The 25,801-nt window shown below is 53.6% G+C and overlaps 1 protein-coding gene across 9 annotated transcripts in view; it reads left to right on the top strand.

The window, feature by feature from the left end:
* GREB1 (growth regulating estrogen receptor binding 1) overlaps positions 1 to 25,801 on the top strand; it is an 89,916-nt gene that overhangs the window by 19,373 nt on the left and 44,742 nt on the right. For 8 of the 9 annotated variants that reach the window (XM_041757385.1, XM_041757383.1, XM_041757379.1 and 5 more), the window contains 9 exons: positions 1,176 to 1,295; positions 3,627 to 3,803; positions 9,861 to 10,043; positions 11,484 to 11,627; positions 13,753 to 13,881; positions 17,142 to 17,255; positions 17,739 to 17,882; positions 20,023 to 20,208; positions 24,304 to 24,648. In XM_041757385.1, coding sequence (XP_041613319.1) covers positions 1,176 to 1,295; positions 3,627 to 3,803; positions 9,861 to 10,043; positions 11,484 to 11,627; positions 13,753 to 13,881; positions 17,142 to 17,255; positions 17,739 to 17,882; positions 20,023 to 20,208; positions 24,304 to 24,648 — 1,542 coding nt within the window. The remainder of the gene's footprint in view (positions 1 to 1,175; positions 1,296 to 3,626; positions 3,804 to 9,860; positions 10,044 to 11,483; positions 11,628 to 13,752; positions 13,882 to 17,141; positions 17,256 to 17,738; positions 17,883 to 20,022; positions 20,209 to 24,303; positions 24,649 to 25,801) is intronic. The other variant, XM_041757381.1, reaches the window with a different exon arrangement.

The raw sequence follows: 25,801 nt of genomic DNA, 5'->3' as shown, positions 1-25,801 counted from the left end.
TTGAGCGTCTGCCTTTGGTTTAGGGCGTGATCCCGGGGTCCTGGGCTCGAGTCCCACATTGGGGTCCTTCTGAGGAGCCTGCTTCTCTCTCTGCCTGTGTCTCTGCCTCTCTCTCTGCGTGTCTCTCATGAATAAATAAATTTAAAAATCTTAAAAAAAAAAGTTAGGACAATACTTCTATCGCCTTGGAAATTCATTTATATGCACCCCCTCCTCTAGCAGGGCTGGGTACACAGGCCACAGGGGTGTATGCTCACATCAGCGGGGCACGGGTCTCCCGGGCACTTCCAATGCACGAGCATTTTGCGGGGTGCTTGCATCACGGAGATGAGTGAGGGCAGGGACCCCACTCTCTGGGAGCTGAGAGTCTGTGGGGAAGGACAAGAAGCTCATGCGCAGGGAGCAGTGGGATTTCCGTGGCCAGTCCCTGGCTCTCCTGGCCAGTTCCCTGTTTGCCATGACTCCTACAATGTGACTGCCCTTTAAAAAAAAAGTTTCTTAAAGTCATAACATGCCTGGCCCTGTTCTGGAATGGTGCTTTGTGCATGTGTGACAGATTTGGGTGTGTTTGTGTTTCTAGTCATGTCTTTACACCCATTCTTCCCTTGGGGATAAAGAAAAACGTACAGTTTGTACGACGTAGAGGCACTTCACAGGATGTTTTGTATTCTGAACGAAGCCGGACAGGCAGTGGCGGGGGGTCTGCATGGGCCTCGGGGGCACCGGGGTCCTGCCTGCTGGGCTTCTGGGCTGTTCACTAAAGAGCTGTGGGCCGATCATTGGGTCTCTCCAGGCCTCAGTGCCCCTCTCTGTAAAATGGTCTATGTCTTAATCTGCGGGACCTCCCACAGAAGTATTTTTGGGGTCCTTCATGCGCCGTTCTTATCTACCAATTACATACGTATTGAGCCCTCGTGCGTGTGCAGACGCCCGCACTCTGGTGGGTGGAAAGAGACACGAACCTGAATTTGAAGTCACGCGTCCAGGCATGGAGCTTGAGGCCATGACCTTGGGAAAGTCGTCTGATCTCGTCTTTTCCCCTCTTAGCAGACACCGGGGGTTGGGGGGGTGGATGACTTGGCGCGTGTCTACAGGGGCTGGATAGTTACTCAGTGGCTGAGACTTGTGGGCCGCTTCCTTCTGCCTGACTCCCCCCTCTCCTTTATCACTTCCAGGTGGTAGCCGTGCAGACAATGAGGATGAGGAAGAAGAGGGAGAAGGGGCGCTGGAGCCCACCTGTCCCCCGAATCCCTACCAGATGCACCCTCCGCCCGAAGGCTGCTGTACCACGGACGGTGAGGCTGGTGGCCGGGCAGAGCCCCCACTGCCCAGAGTCTGCGGCCCTGTGCCCCTGGGTCCCCAGCGCCCCTGGGTCCCCCGCCCTGCACCGTGGGCTGTCAGGCCCCCAGTCCCTCCTCACTCTTTGCACAGCCTCAGCTGGACACATGCATTTGGATCCAACAGTTCAGTTTTCTCCACTGGTTGTTTAGAAGCTAGAATCGATTTCCCAATCCGGGTCTGTTTGTACCGTGTGCGTCACTCAGACTGATTAGTAAGAATAATCTTCCTCTGCTCTGTTCTCTACGGTTGGAAAAGGCACATGCTGTTCTCTCAGGAACCCTGTAGAATCAGTGACATGACTCCTGCTGTACCGTTGAGGTTCCGAGGCACAGAGATGCCTGCCGGGGGTGTGGGGGGGTGCGGGGGTGGCGCCTTTGTGTGGCGAGAAGAGCTCGTGCTCTGTCCTCGGGGACACTTGCAGTAAACCCCCCAGCTCTGCCTCTCAGGAGTCAGACAGCCTCTCCGAGGGGCGTACATTCCTCCATCCTGTAGCCACACCAGTTGAGTGGTGTCACTAGTCAGTCAGCTAATTCATTAATTATGCCCCCCCCCCCCCCGCTAGAGATAAGAGGTACAAGAGCTCCCAGTTTTATGGAGCTATTCAGGTAAGCAGCCACTTTGCACATGACGTGGAAAGTGCTAACAGGATGGGGGAGTGGCGAGCCAAGGGTGCCGGGGAGCACAGGAAAGGTTCCTCACACAGGCAGATACTTTAGGGAAGGCTTCCTGGAGGAGGTGGCCCTTTATCTGGGTTTTGGAGGGTTAGGAGAAGTCTGTGAGACGGTTGGGGGAGACTGGGACATTCTAGATAGAGGAATTGCATGTGCGGTGGCTCAGAAGGTGAGGATATGGCCCATTTGGGGAGCTGCTAGCAGTTTGTTTAGGTAGGGGTCTGAGGTGTGGCTGGGCTGGCCTTGGCGCAGGGATCAGTGGGGTGTAGAGATGCCATGTGCCGTCTGTGTGGGCCTGGACTTGACGTTGTGCCAAAAGGCGGAGTGGAGGCAGGTAGCCCCCACTGAAGCTGCTGTTACAGGGAGAGGGAAACCAAGGCCGTGGCTCTTTGGGAGGTAGGACTTCCAGTGTCCAAATGTTAAAAGGTCACCTAATGAAAGAAGGCAACAGTGAACTCTCCAGTGGTCGTGACAGTGGTTTTCAAAGAATTTCCAGGTCAGTGCAGTAAACACACTGACCGTCCACAGCCCATTTACCTCCAGCTCATCAGGGGGTGGGCCCTGGCCTTGTAGGTAGAAGGCCTGCTGGGTGCTTGGCTTCAGCCTCAGGGACTTTGCTTAACTTCCCTAAGACAATGATAACTTCCCTATCCCCAAGCTGCAGGTTGGACCAGGCTCCATCCTGGCCCACCTCTCAGCAGCTCTGAGCAAATCATGGGACCTCTCTGAGTGCCCATTTCCATCTCCCCAGACTGGGGGCTGAGTTACTTCCCCAGAGGTGATCCAGTGAGAGCTTTGCAGAGCTTATCCTGGTCCAGGGCCTGGCACACTCACCCCTCGGGGCCCTCGGGTCATGTGAGAGAGTCTGGACACAAGGTGCTGTAGATGGTGAAGCAGGTGTATGTGGGAGGAGTCTGTTGACACCACTGTAGAGTTTGGCAGGAAAGCCTTGGGACCATCAGGGTCATGTTAACTCATTGTCTCTGTCGGTAACTAAGGATGGAACAGGCCTGGGAGATGGGGCTGAATGTGCCCTCATCCTGGAAGACTTTGGAGAGGGCCCATCCAGATAAATCTCAACTGCTTCTCTCTTTTTTACTTCCAGATGTTTTAGGGCACTAATTTTTTGAATGGGAAATATATTTAAGAGCTCTACAAAACAAAATGTTCAAAAGGGCACAGAGTGCAAGGCTCCTTGCTGACCTGTCTCCTTGTGTCCTGGTCACCAGTCCCATCCCCAGAGGCAGCCAGCATTGCCAGGCTCTTGCTTCCTATTCAAGATACTTGCCTATTCCTCATACATGTGAAAAGCGCAAGGTGTAAAAAAAAAATATAGATTACTCACAATTTCCTCTGGGTTTATCTTGTGTACATTTTAATCGACAATTGCTTGTCTACAGGTTTTCCTGCTGAGTTTCATTTGGACATTAACGTGTATTATATGGTGAATAATCGTGTTTGGAATTTTAGTTCGTGGAACTAATGTCGAAGTCAGGCGCATCCAGAGGTTAGGCTGTCCCTGGCAGGATCTGGAGCGTAGTCCTCCCTTTGCCCATGGAGCCTGGTGCTGGGAAGCCCCTGGGCACACGCGTGAGCCCTGTCCCTTCCTCCTAGGGTTTTGCCAGGCAGGGAAGGACCTGCGTCTTGTCTCCATCTCCAGTGAGCCCATCGACGTCCCTGCAGGCTTTCTCCTCGTGGGGGCCAAGTCCCCCAGCCTGCCGGACCATCTCCTGGTGTGTGCCGTTGACAGAAGGTTCTTGCCGGATGATAATGGTCACAACGCCCTCCTTGGTAAGTCCCTTCTCTGTGGTTCCATCTGCATGTAGGGCAGGGACAAGGGAGGCCCTTGGGGGTGGGTAATGGGCCCCTTTTGGGGCCTCTCGGTCAGCACGTCCTTCTGCCCTGCTTATGTTCTTCAGTAGGCTCTTTCTATGTGGAATGGGAATGTAAATGAGATTTATTCTAAAGTGTGACTAACTTCTTATAGAGAGCCCATCATTTAAAGAATTAAAAAAATTTTTTAAAAAAATTTATTCATGAGAGACAGAGAGGCAGAGACATAGGCAGAGGGAGAAGCAGGTTGCATGCAGGGAGCCCGATGCAGACCTCGATCCCAGGACCCTGAGATCACACCCTGGGCCGAAGGCAGATGCTCAACCGCTGAGCCACCCAGGTGCCCTGAGAGCCCATCGTTTAGAATTAACTTTTCTGTATATATATGTTCGTCAGACCTTTTCTAAGAGTCTACTTGTGTCAAGAATAAGATACATGGGATGCCTGCATGGCTCAGTGGTTGAGCGTCTGCCTTTGGCTCAGGGCGTGGTCCCAGGGTCTTGGGATCGAGTCCCACTTCGGGCTCCCTGCATGGAGCCTGCTTCTCCCTCTGCCTGTGTCTCTGCCTCTCTCTCCCTGTGTCTGTCATGAATAAATATATAAAATCTTAAAAAAAAAAACCAAAAAAACCCAAATAGGATCCTGACGTGTCCTCTGTGGTTTCAGAGGCTGCCTGACATGAGGTGGAGGGAGGCCGGGGCTGAGTGTGTGTTCCTGCTTGCAGAACATTCATACCTTCTCCATAAAGTGGGGAGTGATTCCCACACGTGCCCTTGGCCCCTTCACCTGGCCTGGTGTCTCCTTTGGAGGAGGCCTGTAATGATCTGGTCCAGACATAGCAACAGGAACAGTCTTCACTGTAGAACATAGACATTTCATGCCTGGTCCAGCCCCCACAGCTGACCCCACATCAGTGGGTATTTATTGGGCACATTCTGTATGTGAGGCACCATGTGGAGGACCCAAGGGGGGAGGTGGGGGGGGGAGGTGGACGAGGATTGACCCACAGAAAACAAAGTAATGGTTCCTGCCATGAGGAGACACAGCCATGGGTAATGCTGGGAAGCAAGGCAGGTGAATGTGGGCTGGAGGGACAGCTCGGGGACAGTGACCAGGGAGAGAAAGGTTCTGGCCAGCTCTCTCTTCAGGCAGGTGGGGGCTATTGTAATTAGTTCTTGGAAACAGGAATAATCCCGGAAGATCCACTGGACCCAACGAGCCCATGGAGTCCTTCCTTCTCGGATTTCATTTGCTCGGGAGACCACTCGGGATGAAGGGTGCTGGGAGGACGGGGCTGGTGATTTGCTCCGCGTTTGATCTGGTGGCAGCCGGGGCTTTGGCTGGATTCCACCACTTTGTGACTGTAAAGGAATTGCGAGGGCAGTAAATCAAGGAGGTCCTGTGTCTTGAAATGTGGAGACAAGAATCTTTCAGTGCATTCACCACCAGCCCCTAACAGCTCCAGCTCCTCAGGTGGCGAGTGCAGAGGAAGTGGGGTCTTTGTTAATTGCTCGCCAAAAAGCCATCGGAGGTGGGTAACGAGGGCCGGTTGGTAATAACCGATGCTTTCTTCTTTTAAAATAACTTTATGCTCTCAGCTTGCACACTTAACACTGTTTAGGTTTCCTGCAATTAACCCTGATGGCTGCACAGGACAAGGTGGTCCTGCAGCTCTCGGGGGGCCTGGGCCCAGTGCTTTTTAGTGATCTATAAAATGGAAGCTGTGAACTATCTTGGGGGAAGCAATGACTTTAGCTTCTAATTTATAACCCCCCCCCCCACAATTTATAATGAAGGGAATCTTGCTTTAGTGACTTTGAATCAACTGAGGGATTTTGTCGGAGAAGCTGAAAGATTGGAATCTAGGTGCCTGTTTCCAGTGTTTGATGGTAATTCATCCACATTGGTTGACAGCTAAGATGGAAGAAAACATCTGGCCAGAATGTTCTTTTCTTTTTTTTCCTTTGGAGGTAAATGAGTAAGTGTTCATCCAGCAGGCAAAGAATTAAGCATTTAAGGAATGTATACCCCGTATTGCAGGTGGACTTGCATTTCACCCCGGGGCCCCAGAGTCAAGTCCAACCTGGTCCTTCCCTGGGAGCTTGCCACCTGGTGGGAAAGCCCAGGTGAACAAGGATGCAGCTCGGAGAGCTGCAGGAGGAAAGCTTATGGTACATCTCTGTGCAGCACCCTGTTGCTGAGGGTTCAGCATGCTGAGGCGCTATAGAAGGGTGCACTGAGCCCCGGTGCCAGGGAGGGTGTCTCGGGGGTGCGCTGTTTGAGCTGGGCTCTGGAAAACTAGGGCTTTTGCCTTTTTTTTTTTTTTTTTTGGAAAGAGATCGGTTTATTACGAGAGTTGTCATAAATTCACCCTGTACAGAACACAGGAGCTAGGTGGACAGAGGCTAGTCTTTTGTAGGACATGTCTTCCTACTCACTGGTACGTGAAGGGGTTGACTTTTATACAGGAGTCCATGCAGTTGGAAATCATGTCTCGTAAGAGATCTGATGTCAGTTTCCCATTGTCTTGCTCCACAAATCTCTACAAAAAAGTAAACCTGAACATGCTGAGGAATTTCACAAAGTGCTCTTTGTCAACATTACTTTTGACATATCGTTTCTTAAGATCTTCCCTCAATTGATAAAGTAGGCGAAACCTTACAAAGAGATCGCTAAAATATACATAAATACTTTGCTCAACATCACACAATGAGTTAGGTTTCCAGGCACCTGCTGTATGGCTCTGAGATCCACTGCATCCATACTGGTTCCTAGGACTGTGTCTGCCTGATGGTTTAGAATACAGAAAATAAACCAGCCACTATGGCTTAGGAGTCATCTCCCATGGAAGATAATACTGGCCTCTGAAATGCTGGGACTCAAGGACTTGCTGGTGTGGCTTTCTGGTGCGCCAGGATCTCCTGGCAGCTCCTGTACACTTCAATCAAGCAGTCCAGGCGGGGCTTGGCACTCTGGAAGACCGGTACTACTTGGGATATCCCATGTGGTTCCACTGGATCCTTCAATAAAATGCAGAGGTAGTAAATCACCTTCTGCATGTAAATAGCCTCATTGATAACCACATCCTTCACCTTGCTCATCTCTATGAAGATGAGCATTTTGCCAATGAGAGAATGACAGTGGCAGCTAAACACTGACCATGGCCACCTTACGGAGCACTTACGTGTGCCAGACACTGTACTCAGGATAAAATAAGCCGTGTGGGCTTATTTGAGGTGGGTGTGTTATTATCTGGCATTTATATAGGAAGAAACAAAGTCACAGAGATGTTAAGTGACTTGCAGGGTCAGTCGGCTAGTAAATGGCAGGTCCTGAATTTGAACCCAGGGCTCTGGCCCTGGTGCTCATACTACAGAGGGTGGGGTGCTCTCAGGCATGGGCACGAAGGAGCAGGGTGCGTTGGAGGCGCAGAGTGGAGACTGGGAGTGGGGGCTGCTTGGGCCCCACTTGGGAAAGGCTACAGTGCCTTTTTTTTTTAAGATTTTATTTATTAGAGAGAGAGTGAGTGCAGGAGCTGGGGTGGGGTGTGGGGGTGAGGAGCAGAGGGAGAGAGACAAGCAGACTCTGTGCTGAGCGTGGAGCCCAACACAGGACTTGATCCCACCACCCTGAGATCATGACCTGAGACGAGATCAAGAGACACTAAACGGACTGAGCCACCAGGTGCCCCAGGAAGTCATTTTCAAGCTGTGGAAGTAGAGAGACGACTGTAATAGTAGAACCTGCCTGTCTTGTGTCTTCAACAATTACTAATACACAGTCGTGTTTCACTCCAACTCCTTCTCCTTGATCTTCCTAAGTATTAAGAAGCAAATCCCAGACGTGTCATTTCATCTGTAAACGTGTCCGTGTGAATCTCTAAAAAGTAAGGGCTTGTTAGAAGCCCTGTACTATCATCAGATCTAAAAAAAAATGGAACAATCATCCCATGATATCAGATATCCAGTGTGTTCAAATTTTGTCTTACAGTTTTTTTTTTTTTTTTTTTACAGTTTGTTTGAATCAAGATCCAAACAAGAGTCTCCCAAAGTGTTTGGTTGACCCGTCACTAATTCTCTCTTTTTACCTAGGCCTCCTCTTTCCTAGTTTCCCCTTCACAGATTCTATGTTTGGAAAGGTTGAACTAAGGTGATTGCTGTGTTTTTTAACTTGCATTTTAGAGCAATCTCCTGGAAGTCACATGAATGTCTGATTTCTCTCCCCTTCGTCCAGAGGGAGAGCTCTTGACAGGGGAGCTAGCTGTGAGCCTTGCTGCAGGATTCTAGACAATCCCGGGGTCCTGTGGGTTATGTTTCAAGCCTGCTAACACGCCATCAGTGTTTGTCCATCTTTCCATGCCCGTTACCCACATCCGAATCCTGACACGGCTCTTAAGGCTTTCCCTGCCTCTCGGGTGGTGGACCTCTGGGTCCGTGTGCCCTCGCTCACTGCCCGGGGTGCGCTCCCGTCTGGGTTCCTCTTCCCACACACACGCAGGAGATCTGAGAAGGGAGGTGTGCCTCGGAGGTCCGCCTTCAGAGACAGGAGTGGAAAGTAGATCCTTCCACACTCGAGGTGGAATTTGGCCAAAATATCAAGGCTGGGGGCCACGGACTTGTTTTTTTCCTCATTCGTCATTAAGTAATATTTACCTCCACAAACAGGATTGTGGCAGGAATAACAGAAACCAAAAACAAAGATGAAGAGGAGGAAATTCCCCACCACCCCAAAATGAACATCTGTTTCGTTTTGCCTCTTTTCCTTCTCCATCCACCATCCACGTGGGGCTGTGACCTGATTTTCATGGCTTGGCCTCACAGCATGGACGTAATGCTAGACACTGGGTTTTCTCCCTTAATTTGCTGCAGTGAGTCAAAGAGGATGCTATTTTTGTCCTGAGTCGCCGTTCATTTCCAGGGAGCGGGAAGGTGTGGCCCTTGTCTGCCTGCGGTGGCCCCGGCCTTAGCCTGGAGCCCTGCTCACCATCCGATGCTCAACTGCTGAGCCACCCAGGCCTCCTGAGACTTGTCCTCATTCCTAAGGCCTTATAAGGAATATTAAATTTGCTTAGGATAAAACAGATCAGAAAACCCAGTAAGTTTCTGTAATGTGGATGTCCCATTTCACTGGTGGAGACGTGTTGAACCTCCACTAATGTGTTATTTTGAACGTCGGCCAGAGGCCTTCGGCGTACCCCGTTTAAAAAAGCAGAGCTTACCCACCCAGCGCGTGGCCCAGCGGGGCCCAGGCAGGCTGACCTTTATAAACTTGCTGCCAGAGAACATGATAGACTAGATTAGTCTCAGCCTCAGGGTCTCCCCTACCAGAGGACCTTGACCATAGAAACCAGACACACCAGTGGGCGAGGCAAGGTCTGAAGGAAGGCTTGAGAGAGTGGGTGTAAACACGAGAGCCGTCAGGCAGAGAAAGCAAACCAGCACGTGTCCCCTCTGTGAACCAGCAGTTCTGAGTGTAGTTTGATCGGACTTTCTAGTTTGTAAAAGGTCTTTTCATGCAGAGTCTCTGGATTATAACCCTTCATAGGAGGTAGTTTTGTCCCGGGGCAGCCTTTCTGGAGCCTCTCACGGCTGGTGGAGCCTCTTTCCGTGCCCAGAAAGGCCCATTCAGGCCTCAGCAGCAGGATGGTGACACTCCTGCAGATGTCTCTGCTCCACGGGCTGCCAGGCCCCCAGATTCCCTCACCTCCAATCTGTGTACCCCAGAGCCCTCCTCGTTTCCCCGGAGGTGGGGGTGATGGTGCCTGGGGCTGAGGGGGGCAGGGTGGGGTGGGGGAGTGTCTCCATGACTAAGTCTTCTTGCTCCTTCTTCCGTCTGAACCCGGGTCATCCTGACCCCTGGCCCAGCATCAGGTGCTAGGGACCTTGGCCCTGTGGAATCTTCTGGTTGGTGGTACAGCGTGAGAATAGTTAGAATTTCCACGACGTCTGTATTATTTGAAGAGCGTGTTGAAGGTAAGTTGGAGGCATTCATGGTTTGTTTCCTCCCCCCCCCCAGGTTTTTCTGGCAATTGTGTTGGCTGCGGAAAGAAAGGCTTCTGTTACTTTACAGAATTCTCTAATCACATAAATCTTAAGTTGACCACTCAGCCCAAGAAGCAGAAGCACTTGAAGTATTACCTGGTCCGGAATGCACAAGGGGCTCTCACCAAAGGACCACTCATTTGCTGGAAAGGCTCAGGTGAGCAGTTTGGTGTGGAGTGGGGTTGGGTGGGGAAGGGGGTAGGTGAATGGGGGGGGGGGGTCCTCCCAGCGGCCCAGGTGGCTGGTAGCATGACTTTGAGGAGAGTGTGCTCTACAGACTCTCCGCAGGCACGATGGCAGGCAAAAGGTCAGGCCCGTGAAATCAGAACGCTGCTGTGCATTATGGGTGTGTCTAGTGCCAGCCTGATTGCATGGGACATTTAAAAGCTGACAGAGGGCCACACCGTGCTGTGCTTTCTTGTGCCAAGTGTTTGGGGTGGAGGTCCTCAGCCGGGGGTGATTTTGTCCCCCATGGGACACTTGGGAACTCTTGGAGACCCTTATGGCCCCCGTGACTGGAGGGTGCTCCTGTCACGTCTCAGGTAGAGGCCAGGGGTGCTGCTGGACATCTGGCGGTGCACAGGACACCTCCCCTCTCACAAAGAATTATCCAGGCTAAAATATCAGTGGTGCCAAGGTTGAGAAACCCTGACATAGCGAAATAATGGCTTGAATAATGCCCCTTCTCTCTCTGCCCCGAACCCTGTGAATAGAGAGGCCAGCCTCACATCCTGTCCTTGAAGAAGTTACTGGGCTCCACTCCTCTTTCCTCTCTCCCCATGTCATGCCTAAGTCAACTATGGAAGGAAGAGGGCAGTGGGTGATGGATTTTCAGAGGCTCAGCCTTAGGACGTCCCCGAGATGCCCCCACTCAACCAGCTGTGGAGGGACGTGTCCAGGAGGGGTCTCAGCGAGAACCGCTTGTCCTCACTTGCCTGCGTTGCCCCACTTCTCGTCACCTGGCCTCCCCCCGGCCAGCTTCTGTCAATAGGAGGAAGGGGCTTCAGGAGGGCCTCGCTCTGGCATCCTCCCCCACCTGTCTCCTTTTCTTACATCCCTCGATAAGTATTTCTTGAGCTCCTGCTCTCTGCCAGTCATTTCCTGGGAGGCAGTGGTTCTTCCACTGTGGGGCCAGATAAGAATCTTTGATCACTGGCTGTGACCAAGCACCTCACGGGCTAGAGGCGCCCCTGGGAGCCCATCTTCCCAACAGAGGGTGATGTTCAGGATGGAGTGTGCGTGTGCATGTGTGGGGTGGGATATTAGCTATTCTTCTACCTCTGAGGCTGGTCTTTCCTTGGACCTGAAGGACAATGTGATGACTTATTTCAGTTGTCTGGTTTTTTTTCTCTTCTTCCCAAATGCTCATGATGGTTCCCACTCCTGATAATCAGGCTGACCATTAGATGGAGTCCCCTGCCCTTGGCACAGAGCACCCCCGCCTCCCCCAGCTACACCGAAGCAAAGTCAGGAAGGTGCTGGCACCATTTTAGTTCCCTGGGTATCAAGCTCTCTTGTAGGACGGACTCCAGTCTAGGAGAGCATTTCATAACTGGCGGGGAATTGGTTTTCATGCCTACGTCTTGTGCCCCCTTAGAGTTCAGAAGCCGGCAGACCGCCGCCAGCACTGGCTCCAGCTCACTCTTCCCGCCGGCGGAGAGCTCCGGGCCCCTGGCTACCTTCTCTGGCGAGCCCATTCCTGGAACTACCCCGAGCATCCCAATGGGAGCACAGCAGGCAGGTGAGGCGACCGAGAAGCACCAGGGGAGCTCCATCCACAGGCCTGGCGGGTCTCCCGGGCATGGGAGCTCGATGAGGCAGCCACACATTCTTCAAGATAACTAAGAGGCGTGCTTTGTACGTCATCTTTGTCTAGCATGCTGTACGTTTCATCTTGAATTTATAGCAGTTTCTGGCACAGAGTGCTATGTTTTTAATTTGGAAAGATGTCCTGCATTCCTGTTGGCTACAGAATGTGATCCCCTCATTGGTGGTGTGGTGCATTGGGGTCCCTTGGCACCCCCAGTTTGCAGCTTTGAGCTTGCTCCATAACGGCATCAGGTCAGTGGTGGCGCCGAGTTCCTGGAAGGGGGCAGGTGAGACTAGCTAGGGCCACTTAGCGTGTGTGCAATGTGCCACGACTCTGTGTGTGTACCTGCTTGGGACCTAACAGCACCCTGCAAGCAGCCTTGCGTTTCCCGGTGGTACTGCCGGGGAAGTCGAGGCTCGGCTGCTGGCCGTGATCTCGTGAGCAGTAGGAGGTGAGGTCAAGATTTGATAGCACATGTTTCTGGTTCGTGTGCTTGGCGTTTTGCCATTCTGAGCAGGCCTTGTAAGCGTGATAGCTGCTACCACGGCAGCCTCCTCAGGAACTCTGGAGGGTTGGCTGTTCTGGTTCTTCTGGCCCAGAGGGTCTGTAGAGGGGCCTTGAGAGGGGCCTGTGCTCCAGCTCCCACCCGGCTCATCACATTGGGAATGAAAAGGCTATGACGAGGGTTGGGAACTGTGACCTCCCACAGAGGCATCGTGCCTCCCTCTCTGCGTGGTGTCTGCTCCTGTCCTCACTGCGCCCAGGCCACCTGGGACCCCTGCCACCAGAACGGCTGAGAAGGCCACTGTTTTTACCATCAGAATACCTGGATGTGAGTTCCAGTGCGGATACCTTCTGGCTGGGCAATTTGGGGCAACTCGTTTCAGTTCTTTGAATCTCTGTTTTCTCATCTGTAAAGTTGGACAATTTTTTTTTTTTGTGGAAGCTCCACGCCCAGTGTGGGGCCCAACTTGGGGCTTGAACTCACAACCCTGAGATCAAGATCTGAGCTGAGATCAAGGGGTCAGATGCTTAGCTGACTGAGCCACCCAGGCACCCCAGAGGAAATCTTCTCTAATTTGCAGGGTGATTGTAAGAATTATGTTTGATACTAAGAGTAAATCCTTAGTGCTCGCTACCTGTCAGGCACTGCTCTATACACTCCACTTCTATTAAATCGTGTCCTTCTCACAGTGGCTTGGTTATCGTCGTCTCTGTGGATGAGAAGGTTGAAGCACAGGGGGGTCAAGGAAGTTTAGTATGGTTACTCTGCTAGGGGGAGGCAGAGTGGGATTCAGACACAGGGCGGCCGGCTTCAGAGCTATGCCCTTACCCCCCTCACCGTGCCACCTCACCCACAGGAAACGTTTTGTGCTACCCCCGCCCTGGGGTGCCTTCAAGGCCATTCTGGCTCATGTGGGCACATCAGCAGTGCAGCGAGGCCCACAAGATTGGTACCCACAGTTTCCCCCAGCATCATCCTCAGGCCTGCGGAGCCCCAGCCCCGTGAGCAGCCCAGACCCGCCTGCAAGCCTGGCAGCTTTCCCGAGCATGTTTGGTACAAGCCTGAGTCTGGAGGGTGCGGGTGAAGGTGAGGGAGAAGGGAGGCGGCACAGCCTTGCCTGCACTCCTGGGATCCAGGGGCCCCACTGGCTACTCAGGCTTCCCTGGTCCTCCTTTCACCCAGGCCATGCTCCCTGGAACATGTGTGCACGTGTGTTTGTGTGGTCTCCGTGGGGAGACTCACTCATCAGCAAAAAGCTAGTTTATAAAAATGGAAGAAAAGTCATTTCCTGGGACGCCTGGGTGGCTCAGCGGTTGAGCATCTGCCTTTGGCTCAGGGCCTGAACCCGGATTCCCGGGATCGAGTCCCACATCGGGCTCCCCACAGGGAGCCTGCTTCTCCTCCCTCTGCCTGTGTCTCTGCCTCTCTTTCTGTGTCTTTCGTGAATAAATAAATAAAATCTTAAAAAAAAACAAAAGTCACTTCCTGCTAGCTGGGCTCACGGCGCGCCCTGTGAGCTGACTGTGCGCTCCCCCTTCTCTCTGCTTCCAGGACCGGCCTCTGAGCACCCCTCGCTAACTGCAGCCATCGGCCCAGCGGTTCTCAATGGCAAAGATTCCCCGAAGCACCAACAGCTGGTGAAGAACGACCCTTCGGCCGTGCCGCGGCCCTCGGCCCTGGGTAGCCTGGCCTGTCCAGGGGGAGGGGGGTCTTGCTTTTCTCTGGGCCAGGCTATAGCGGGGGTTGCGGGAGCCACCGAGCTGGGGCCGCTGAGCCTCCTGGAGTTGGTGTGGTTTGGAGGGAGAGCTGGGACCGGCCAGCAGGTGCTTCCAGAGTCTGTGGGGCTGTGCCCGGGTCCTGGTGCTGGGTGGGCCCGCAGCTCCAGCCACCGACTCAGGGGATGTGTGTGTGTGTGGGGGGAAGCAGTGGGAGCCCGTTGTGGTATGGGTGGTGTGTGTCCTCTCTGTGTGGTGTCTGCTCCTGTCCTCACTGCGTCTAGGCCACCTGGGACCCCTGCCACCAGGGCAGCTGAGGAGGCCACTGTTTTTACCATCAGGATACCTGGACCTAAGTTCCAGTGGGGATACCTTCTGGTTGGGCAGTTTGGGGCAATTCACTTCAATTCTTTGAATCTCTGTTTCCTCATCTGTAAAGTTGGAGAATTTGTTGTTGTTGTTGTTGTTGCCGGGTACGCAGCACGAGATTTGTCGAGTTCTGGAGAAGTAGGGGGCAGTGAGGTGTCATGGGCAGACCATGGGCTCCCAACTCAGATAAATAGGACTTCGAAACTTGGCTGTGTCTCCTATTTGTTGGGGGACCTTGGGCAAGCCTTCTGCCTAAATTGTTTCCACACCTGGAGACAAGAGTTCAGCTCTCAGGGCCACTGAGAGGGTCTGATGAGGGACTATATGGAAATTCAGGGCACATCTGGCAGCAACCTAGTGGGTGGCATAGTGGGGTCCCTCTCAACATCATCATCGCTGAGCTGGTCTTTTCAAGGAGGGCTCCCTGGAGGAGGTGACAGCTGAGCTACAACATGCTTGGGGAAGCTTGGGCGATGAGAAGAGGGCACGTGGAAGAGGGTGCAGAGGTGACTTGCGAGAGGAGGGGCCTGGGAATCTCTGAGCTCTGTGCTTGCCTGTTCATGCTCAGGGGAGCCATTTAGTGGGGGGCCATTTAGTGAGCCGGGCTTCCCTCTCTCCCCGCCCCACGCCCCACAGCTAACCCTGCCCTGAGGCTAACCCTGCCTTTCTGGGAGTAGCTCTGATGTCTCCTCCCACAGAGGGCTCCCTCCCTCCCTGGGATGCCCCAGGCATCCCTCTCACCTCTGGGCCATAGGTGTCCTTCAGGTAGTGAAGTGGGGCCCGTGTCATCCCCATCTCGGGCCCCGGGCACCCAGCAGCCATGGACACGGACTGAATGGAATTGCCTTAACAGCACAGCTGAAACGTCAGACGTGCTGGGCCTTCCGGCCTGCTCTGGGGAGGGAGGAAATCAGTTTTAAGAAGCTGTTTCTGAAACTGCAGGAGGTGTTGAATTTGGGCTTGGGGTTGTTGCTCGGTGGAGAAATGCTGCCCCCTGCTGGGGGGGGTGTTAGCAAGTGCCCGGGGTCCTTGCTTGGTGGTCCCACACCGGGTGTCCGGGTGCTGCATGCCCTGCAGTGAGTGGACTACACAGTGAAGACTTGCTCACCCCAAATGCCCAGTAGTGACCCCCTCGCCAGCCCCAGGAGGGGCTCCACTTCTCCCCCACCGCGAGAAGTGGTCCACATGGGTAGCGCAAGGACGACTCCCTGTGATGTCACTTTGGGAGCATTGAAGAGCTGAGTCCACGAGGGGCGGCTGGAGCTTGTGTCCCAAAGGGGGAAAATATCTGTAGACCTTCCCTCCTTAGTGTCGGGGCCCAGCCCCTCTGGGGTAGTTCACTGTGGTTTTTGGAGGCGCTGGCATCTTCGTGTCCATGAGAGCACCTCGTTGGCCTCCAAGGACAGGTGTTTGGGCCATAGAAGATGTGGTGGAGACGGAACAGCCTTGATTGTAGTTGCTCCTGCCTTGCTGTGTGTGTGTGTGGGGGGGGGGGGGGGGGTCGACGGAACCCACCTGCTTGAGAGCTTTGTGTAAACAAAGTACTTTGTGTTTGAACTTTTTATTCACTTTTGCTCGATCTAAGGAAGAGGTGAGAATAATTATAGTACCTGTAAGAGACTCTAGAGCAATAACCCTCAAACTGTAGAGTGCTTAGGTTTAGCCAGGGTGCCCGTGAAGAATGGTCTTTTTTTCTCATTGTTTCAGAGATCTGGGTTCTGTAGGTCAAGGCAGGGCTCAGGAGTGGACAGTTTTAGCAAGCCTCTGCTGCTTCCATCCAGCTCCTTCTCAGACCAGATTTACAGAAACATTGCTCTCAACTGTGACTTTTTTTTTTTAAGATTTTATTTATTCATGAGAGACACACAGAGAGAGCGAGGCAGAGACACAGGCAAAGGGAGAAGCAGGCTCCATGCAAGGAGCCCGACATGGGACTCGATCTGGGGCCCCCAGGATCATGCTCTGGGCTGAAGGCAGGCACACTAAACCGGGCTGCCCTCAACTGTGACTTTCAACGCCGGTTGTGACTTAGGGTCATTAGGGAGCTCAGGACCCTCATGATGCCTGGGTTCCCCAGATGCTTTTGGTTTATATGGGATGGGGTTACGTCCAGGCACAACGTGTTAAAGGTTTCCCAGGTGAGTTTCACACGTAGTCATAGCTGAACGGGTAGCTCTAAACCTTGGGGCAATTTTGTGTCGGATTGCTCAAAAAAATATGGTAACCAATTCTTGGTGTTTTGCATCACCCAGGACCCTAGCATGAGTCAACCCACATGCTGGTATCTAGCGTGGGCAGAGATGACTCAGGAACAGCAGCGGGTACCAGCTTCTGTTCCTCTGGGTTTCTCTGGCCTGAAGCTAGCGGTCAAGGCCAGGGGGGGAGCGGAGCACAGGTGGAGCGGTACTGCCCCCCAGTGGTAAAGCCGCGGTGGTGGGTTCAGTGTGGCTGAGGCTTGTCTGCAAGAAACACACACACGCTCTCCTTCCCTGGAGTGTTTAGAGGAGGAGGGGGAGGAGGATGTGACCTTGGGGGCCGCCGGTCAGTGGGCCCAGACTCTGTGCTTTATGTACATGCTGTTTAGCCTTTACCAGACCACCTTTCACGGTAGAATTTATGATCCCATTTTAAAGACTAGGATATCAAGGCTCAGAGATAAGGCAACGGCGCTTGGGTGGTTTGGAATGAAATGTTTACCGAAGGGGACAGGGTATTTCCTCATGCCCAGATGCTTCGTTAACAGCTAATGACCGTTGTCAAGCTCTGATATCTAAAAATAACAAGTGTTCTCCAAATCAGGGGAATGTTCTGAAGCATTGTCCTTGGTGACAGCCTAATCCATACTCTGTTGTCTAGGTATCTTATCAAACTCCGGGCCCCCCAAAAAACGCCACAAAGGGTGGTCTCCAGAGTCTCCATCAACTACAGATGGTGGCTACTCCCAGGGTGGTGGGAACAGAGCTAAGTATGGTAAGTGACAGCAGCCTTGCCAAAAATCCAAGACTTGGGTACTGGTGGTGGTGCTGCTTGTGGGGTACGGGTGTGTGTGTGCCCATATGTGTGTGTGTGCATTGTGTGAATTGGTGAGGATGTTTTGGGGGGCAGACTTGGGTATAAATGAAGGGTCTCTCATATGTTGAAGCTGCACAACAGAGGCCAAGGGTCTTGTATGGCAGTGACGTAGCTCCTTGACCCTAAAGGAATGTAAAAGGGGCTTGCCTGTCACATGGCAGAGAGATTGAAGAGGAGATTGTGTTGTTCGGTGGGAAAGGCTGGATCAAGCGACTGTGAAGGTGCTTTGACCTCAGGAATCTGTGATTGCAAGCCTCGGGTGCTCCCGTAGTGGGGGTAAGGGTGAGGTTGTAGCAGATGTGTAGGCCGGCCTGATGTCAGGTCTGCCGGTGAGGGAAGCCCGGTTCCGTGTGTCTTCTAATGCTCTTGGCATGTTCCTAGAGAGCGCAGGCATGTCCTGCATGCCCCAGGTTGGCTTGGTGGGACCAGCTCCAGTTACCTTTCCTGTTGTGGCCTCCGGAGAGCCAGTGTCTGTTCCTGACAACTTGCTGAAAATCTGCAAGGCAAAGCCGGTGATATTTAAAGGCAAGTATAGCAGCGAGACAAGTGGTGGTGGTCGGGGAGCCTAAAGGAGTCTGCAAGGAACAGACCACAGGCTGACGCCAGGGCTGTCCTCCTGAGACAACTCTAAGACCTCTTCCAGGGCAATGAAAGATCTGAGCAGACCAGTCACTGATCAGATGCCAAGAGTTCTAGAGCTTTGTCACAGTTTTCCACAACAAGCCCAGGTAAAATGATTCTGTTCCATTGTTCATGGATTCATTTGTTCAACCTCACTGAGCTGCTGCCCCAGTAACAGATCCAGTACAAAGCACCAGGGACTGGAGGTGGATCCATCAGCCCCTTGCTGCAAAGGACCCCTGGCCTGGCGGGTAGTCCTGTTGTCACCCTGGGCCACGAGTATATTTTGACTATGAATTCTGACTTTGGGCAAACATGGCCACGGTCACCATGTGGAAGCATAAAAGAAAACTAGATTTGATGTCTGCTTTGTGGCAGCAGGCTAACGTATGCTGCGTGGAGGTAGATGTTTGGCTCAACTGAAGAAATCCCTCTCTAGTGAAAGAGGAAATTTGAGATGTGAAGCTTTGGCATAATTTTTTTGATGATGGTATTCACTGGTACCATGTGCTGGCCTGTGACACACGCACGCACACATATACATGCACATTCAGATCCTTCTTAATCAAGTTAATACCCTATTTGGTATCGTGTTTGTAGGAATAGAGGAGAGAAGGCAGTAGGAAAGTGGGAGAGATATCTTACCCCTTAATTAAGAAATAAGAGAGGCATTCCTTTCTTTTTCCTAAAAAAACAAAACTGGACAGGGTATTTAGGAAGAAGGGTGCAAATCTGGGTTTTGGATTGGGCATGAGGCAGGGCCAATATCCCGTTGGGTCCTATTGGGTGATTAGGGTGGAGGTCAACGTGCAACAGCATTACATGTGTTCTTCATGTGGACGTTATGCGTCTGGTGGGCCCTGAGAACACAGTGATGAGGAAACAGAGCATGGTGGTATGGGCGGGACTGCACCTGCACCTCCCCCGAGCCAGGGGCCCCAGGGAAGTCGGGGTGAGGGTCCAGCAGACCTGCATCTAATGGCTACTGACCTCAGATGTGGATCGTCCTCCTTGTTTCTCAAGTTCACTGCACTTTCTGGCAGAGGTGCTCTGTTTGGGCCATGCGTCCCTGGCTCTCTCCTCCTGCCCCTACCCACCACAGGCCCAAACCCCACCTGTGCTTTCAGACCCACTCTGTGCCTTCTCCATGATGCTGCCTCAGTTTCCCTTTCACCTGGGCCCCAATGCAGCTTCAACTATAATGTTGGCAAGCAGTAGTACCCAGCTGTGGTCCATGGCCCAGCAGAACCAGCATCCTCCATGACCTATTCCCAGGCCCATCCCAGAAGCAGAATCAGGCCCCATTCCAGAATGAGAACTGAGGGGCAGGGCCCAGCATCTGTGTTTTAGGCCTGGTGTCAGGGGCCCCTCATACACCCTCAGGTTTGGGGAGCAATTCCTTGAGGGTGTGAACTGTCTCAGTCATCAGATCTCCCTGGAGCCAAGCCTGATGCCCACCCAGAGCATACAGCAGGTGTTCAGTAAGTGTGTGTTTGGTGAGTTAAGTGTAGCCCGCCTGAGTACAGGACGCCACACACGCATTTAGCGCATCCGATCATCTCAGCCGTCCCACGAGGACTGCATGTGTTCACCCCATCCTGCAGATGTGGAGACTGAGGCCTGGCAACGTCACACTTCCTGCCCAGAGCCCCACAGCCAATGCACGGCTGGCTCTTCCGCCTCCGAGGGCTGTCATCAGAAATAATCTATAACGTGCGCTATAGTCAGCAGAGGCATAAGGCGCTGCTTCCACGAGGTTCTGTAGTCAGTGCTGGGGGGTAGCGCCCGAGTGACGCTGCAGCTTTGGGTGCGTCCCCCCGGCCCACCTGTGAAACGTGGTATTGAAGCAATGCCACAGGCCTGGTCCCCTCTCAGAGCTGCTGCCCTAGGTCAGCGAGGGCGGGATGTCCGAGATCTCCCCAGAAAGGGGCACGTGGCTCACCCCGGCGGCGTCTCGCCTGCGTGCCTTGGCTCCCTTGTACTTGGAGATGCGCTCGTGTGGGCCCACACGCCGTGCCCGGGGCCCAATGCTCTTCTTCCGTAGGCCACGGGAACTTCCCTTACCTCTGCGGGAACCTGAACGACGTCGTCGTGAGCCCCCTCCTGTACACGTGCTACCAGAACTCGCAGTCCATCTCTCGAGCGTATGAGCAGTACGGGGCCTCCACCATACAGCCCATCTCGGAGGAGATGCAGCTGCTGCTCACCGTCTACTATCTCGTCCAGCTGGGTGAGTCTCCCTCCGGCCGCGGGGGACTCGTGGGCAGAGTGCTCCGGAGGAGGAAATGCATAAGCCCCGATCGCTGCCCGTCACGCAGAGCCCTTGTGCAGCCACGGCTGGCCTGGCGGAGATGGAAGCACCTGGAAGCACCGGGAACGTGCTGATGGTGCTGTGGGGTCACCGCCCCGAGGGCCTGGGGAGGGCATAGAGTGAGTCAGAACCTGTGGGGACAACCCCCAAACCATTACCTGCCGTTCCAGATGCACAGAGAGAGATCAGGGAGGAGCACACAAAGACTCTGCCCCTGGGACAGTATATTCTAGTGGGAGAGGAACTGTGAACGGTTGGAACACGCAAGCAGGGAGAGGGGAGGGAGCAGAGTGTGTGTGTGTGTGTGTGTGTGTGTGTGTGTGTGTGGTGGGGGGTTGACTCAGCATCACAGAGCAAGGCCTCTGTGAGGAGACCCCAGTAGGCAGGAGCGGCCTTGTGAGGAGGCAGGGAGGCTGAGGGAGAGGCTGGTGAGGGCCGAGGCCCAGGCCCTAGTGGCTGCAGCACCAGGAGGGGCACCGTCAGAGGGGCAGGGCCTCACGCTACTGTCAGGAGTTTGCACTTCAGACACATTGAGAGGCAGCTTGCACCAGTCGGCTCCGGCTGCCCTAGCAGAGAACCTCGGACCAGGGGCTCAAGCAGCAGATCTTTTTTCTTTTCTTTTCTTTTTTTTCTTTTCTTTTCTTTTCTTTTCTTTTCTTTTCTTTTCTTTTCTTTTCTTTCTTTTCTTTTCTTTTCTTCTTTTCTTTCTTTTCTTTTCTTTTTTTCTTTTCTTTTCTTTTCTTTTTTTCTTTCTTTTTGTTTTTCTTTTTCTTTTCTTTTCTTTTTTCTTTCTTTCTTTCTTTCTTTCTTTCTCTCTCTTTCTTTCTTTCTCTCTTTCTTTTTCTTTCTTTCTTTTTTCTTTCTTCTTCTTTTTTTTAAAGATTTATTTATTTATTCATGAGAGATAAACAGAGAGAGAGAGGCAGAGACCCAGGCAGAGGGAGAAGCAGGCTGCCTGCAGGGAGCCTGATGTGGGACTCAATCCGGGATCCTGGGATCACGCCCTGAACCAAAGGCAGACAGACACTCAACCACTGAGTCACCCAGGCATCCCCATACGTTTCTTTTTCAGGGTTCTGGAGGCTGGAGGCCCAGCATTCAGGGGGCCAGGACGGTTGGGTTCTGGTGAGGCTTTTCTTCCTGGCTTAGAGACGGCGCCTCCTTGCCGTGCGCTCACAGGGCCTTTCCTGGGCACACACGTTGTGTGTGGGGAGAGGGACACAGGCCTCCGGGGTCTCGTCTCTTCTCGTACCACCCCAGTCCCACTGGATCAGGGCCTCATCCTGTGACTCACCTAATGTCAATACCTCCTTAAAGGCCTTGTCGCCAGGTGCAGTCACGATGAAGGTTGTGACATCCACATATGAATTTGGCGGTGTGGGGTGGGACCAGTTCAATCCACAGTGCCTCTGGAGTAGTTTAGAGGTGGCTAGGATCTGACCTTTGCTTCCAGAAGACCACACTGGCTACTGTGTGGGCTTGGATAGGGCAGAGGCTATGTTGTCTCAGGATGAGTAGGAGGTGGCTTTGACCATTAAGGGTCACGGGGCGGCGGGGGGAAGATGCTGGATTTACTCTGAAGGTAAGGGTGGTAAGGTGTCTGTCAGGCAAGGAGGGGAAGGTGCAGCCTGGGTTTTGGCCTGAGCCCCTGGGTGGATGGTGGAGCTAGAGGTGAGCACAAGTTCTATCTTGGCAGTTTCAAGTTAGAGACGCCTGTGAGGCAGCCTGGAGGCTGATTCCAGGATTTGGCTGGACAAGACTTGAGCCCCAGGGAGGACATAGATCTACAGGTGTAAATTTGGGGAACGTTGGCCCAGTGATGATCTGTATTGAAGCTTGGAGACTGGAAAAGAGCCTCTGGGAGAAAGGCACCAATGTTTGAGCCCCGGGGGACCTCCATGGTCAGAGATCTGGAGGAGGTGGATGGAGCCGCCAGGAAAGCATGGGGTTGGGTGGAAGGAACCATGAGGATGTTACCTGGTATGGTCAGGAATCTGGGAAAGCATGACCACGTGTCTTGCCCCTTCTCAGGACCTGCATCCCATCCCAGTAAGCATCCTGCATCCCATCCCGCATCCATCCCAGTAAGCATCCTGCATCCCAGTAAGCTCTGCTTCATCCCAGATCCACCCTCGTCCACCCTCTCCATCATGCCTCCCTTGCCAGGGCGCTGCTCTTGCCCCCATTCTGCACATCTGTCACAACTGTGAGTCTAATCGTATCTGTTCTCTGCTGGAACCTGCCAGGGTTTCCTATCACACGCTCAACCGCACTGGTTCCAGGGGCCAAGTGACTGGCCTGCCTCCCACAGCTGCTTCCTCTGCTCCAGCCCTGTTCTTCCCCCAGGCATACCAGTCTCTCCTGCACTTACTGTTCCTTCCCTGAGAAACGCTCCTGCCCAAGACATTTGTACGACCACTGCTTCATGGCTTCTGAGTTTTGCCTCATAAGTCCTCTAGGGAGGCCTTATCATCTAAGACCACACCCTCCCCCCTGCCCTGCCCGGGCCCCTGTGGCTCTGTCTCCTCTTTATTGTGCTTTCAGCACTCCCAGGAATTACATGCCATGTGGATTCATCTACCTTAAGTGCATCTCCCCTAGTTAGGATGTAAGGTCTGTGAGATCAGGAACATTGGTTGAGTTCACGTCTCTGTGTCCAGCAGCACCTGCACCTGTAGTGTAAAGTTGGCACTCGGACAGCGTGTGTTGAAGGAACAGTAAACATTGATGTAGAATCCAGTGAAAGTGTTTTGGGAGAGGGACTAGTCACCTGAGTCAGGGAGGCCAAGAGCGGAGCGAAGACTGGTTATTGGCCTGGCCATTGGCTTTGGGTGTATTGAAGGGATTGGCACCCCTGATGATGAATGTGTATAAGGAGCATGGGAATAAAAGCTACGTGCTGCAGTGGGCTGGAGAAAGGAGAGGAGACAAGCATGGTGAGGGTAGACAACTCTCCCAAGAGCTTTGCTTAGTGATGGAGCTTCCAGAAGGAGGTGTGGGCTCAGGGGAGAGATGTTAACGATGAGAGGTCTAACAGCTAATCTAATAAAATCATGGCATAGCTAGGTGAGGGGTGGTGTGATCCCCATCTTTGAGATCAGGAATCGGTACCCTAACGGATCCGTGCTGGTGCTGGGTGGAGCTGGGAGGAAGCAGGTCTTCTGAATTGAAGTGGGGTGCTCTTTCCTCCAGCTCACCCAAATATAAAATTTGGACAAATATACCAGAAAATGTCTGTAGGGAAGAAATGCTAGAAGCATTCAGTCTCACTAGGCATCAAAGAGGCACAGATGAACAAATCAGGTAATGTTCTCAGTTACGTTAACACGAGCGATGGTATCCGGTGGAGCTAAGGGTGCAGTAGAACCAGTGTCGTCACATGCCGTGAACGTCATGGTGGACTGACACACGTAGGCCATCTGGAAACAGTCAATGCATATCAGTTGGCTGCAGATGCCCAGTTTTGAGTATTTAGGAAATTAGGTTCTAGGCATCAAAAGGCGTATCGTGGGAGTATTTATAGAGGTGGTTATTTGGAAGCAGTAAAAGGGTGGATAGTGGAGACACTGCTGAGTAAATGGTGGTGCTCGTATGAAGGGACTTGAGGTCAAGCCCAGGGACGGTGCTGGTTGTATAGACTGCCGCCAGCCTGACCCCGGGCTCCGTGTGGCAGGGGAGGGAGACAAGTCCTGAAGTCCCAGGCTTCAGCCCTCCCAGCGATTTAAAACCTGTAGTGGTGGGACGCCTGGGTGGCTCAAGCGGTTTGGCACCTGCCTTCAGCCCAGGGCCTGATCCTGGAGACCCGGGATCGAGTCCCACAGCTGCGAGGCTGCTGGCACCTGCCTGTCCTCCCGGAGTCTGTCGGCGGAGCAGGAACCACACCAAGGGTGTCCCTGTGGAGCCCGCCTGAGATGTTCCGGCTGCTGGTCGAGGGCAAGCCCAGGACCACCCTGCGTAGACGGCTGTGGGCGGGCGCTGAAGCCTCTGCCGCCGTCCTGTCCCTGTCGTTGCCAGCAGCCGACCAGGTGCCCCTGATGGAGGACCTGGAGCAGATCTTCCTGCGCTCATGGCGCGAGTCGCACCTGACCGAGATCCGGCAGTACCAGCAGCCGCAGCCCTGCCCGCCCGCGCCCAGCGCCGTGGCCCCCGTCACCTCGGCGCAGCTGCCCTGGCTGGCCGGCCTGGCCGCCAGCTCCTGCAACGACAGCGTGCACATCATCGAGTGCACCTACTCCCTGGCCGAGGGCCTCTCGGAGATGTTCCGGCTGCTGGTCGAGGGCAAGCTCGCCAAGACCAACTACGTGGTGATCGTCCGCGCGTGCCGCAGCCCTGCCATCGACTCCTGCGTCGCGGTCACGGGTGAGCCCTGCGCCTGGGCTGGCGGGGAGGGGGCTGCGGGAAAAGCAGCTTGTGTCCCGTTCCTGGTCCTTGGCCCTTGTGGCCAGAGTTTCTGGCCGCACCTGGGTAGTAGCCACTGGGGTGCCCTCCCGGGGTGGGCTACGGTGTGGGCTACGCAGGCCCTGGCTGGTGCGCAGAATTAAAATCCATCTGTCCTCCGCCCCAGTGTGGGGTGAGCATTCCCACTTCCCCCTGGAGAGCCTGGGTGGAGTCTGGGTAGATGGAGTAGAAAACCTGGCTCTGTGCCCCTGGTGACGTGACCAGTCCCTTACCAACTCCTACCCTCCCTTCCTTCCATTACCTAATGTGGAACAACAGGATAGTGATCTTACTGTATAATGTGGCTTAGCGAGCCAATTAACTAGTGATAAAAACACTTATTTTATTTTTTTATGAGAGACACAGAAAGAGAGGCAGAGACACAGGCAGAGGGAAGAGAAGCAGGCTCCATATAGGGAGCCTGATGTGGGACTCCATCCCAGGACCCCAGGATCAGGCCCTGAGCCGAAGGCGGGTGCTCAACTGCTGAGCCACTCAGGCACCCCTAAAAACACTTATTGAAGCCCTATTATGTGCAGCCACTGTTCTAGAGGCTGGAGATCCAGGCATGAAGACAACAAGGTCCCTGCTTTCCTAGGGTGGACATGCTGGTAGGAGAGGCAGACGCCAGACCTGGTGCAGAACATCTCGAGTGAAAGGGCCGAGGGATGGAGGATCCCATTTGGGAAGCTGGCTCTGAGGAGGGGCCAGGTGAACCTACCTAAAGAGGTGACAGTAGAGCAGGGCCTCAGAGAAATGAAGCAGGAGATGTTACCCCTGGGGACAGCTCTGGGGCTCCCCAAGACCACATGGAAGCGTGCTGTGCCTGGCACATTGTAGAGAAGCAGGGCGCCAGGGCAGAGGGTGAGACAAGACCCTTGTGTGGGGGCCCCGACAGCCTTATCAGAACTTCGGGTTTTGGGATGTGTGAATTGAGAAACCATTGGAAGAATTTTGTGTGTGGAGAGCCGACCGGGGCAGGGCGCAGCTGGGGTGGAGGCTGCTGGCCCGTCCAGTGCCCAGGGCCGGGCAGAGATGCAGTGGAGCGTGCTGGTTCTGGGTGTTGGTGAAGTGG

The sequence above is a fragment of the Vulpes lagopus genome, chromosome 5 (genome assembly GCF_018345385.1).
Source record: "Vulpes lagopus strain Blue_001 chromosome 5, ASM1834538v1, whole genome shotgun sequence".
In the NCBI taxonomy this organism is placed as follows: Eukaryota; Metazoa; Chordata; class Mammalia; order Carnivora; family Canidae; genus Vulpes; species Vulpes lagopus.
This window is presented reverse-complemented; position numbering and strand designations above follow the sequence as displayed.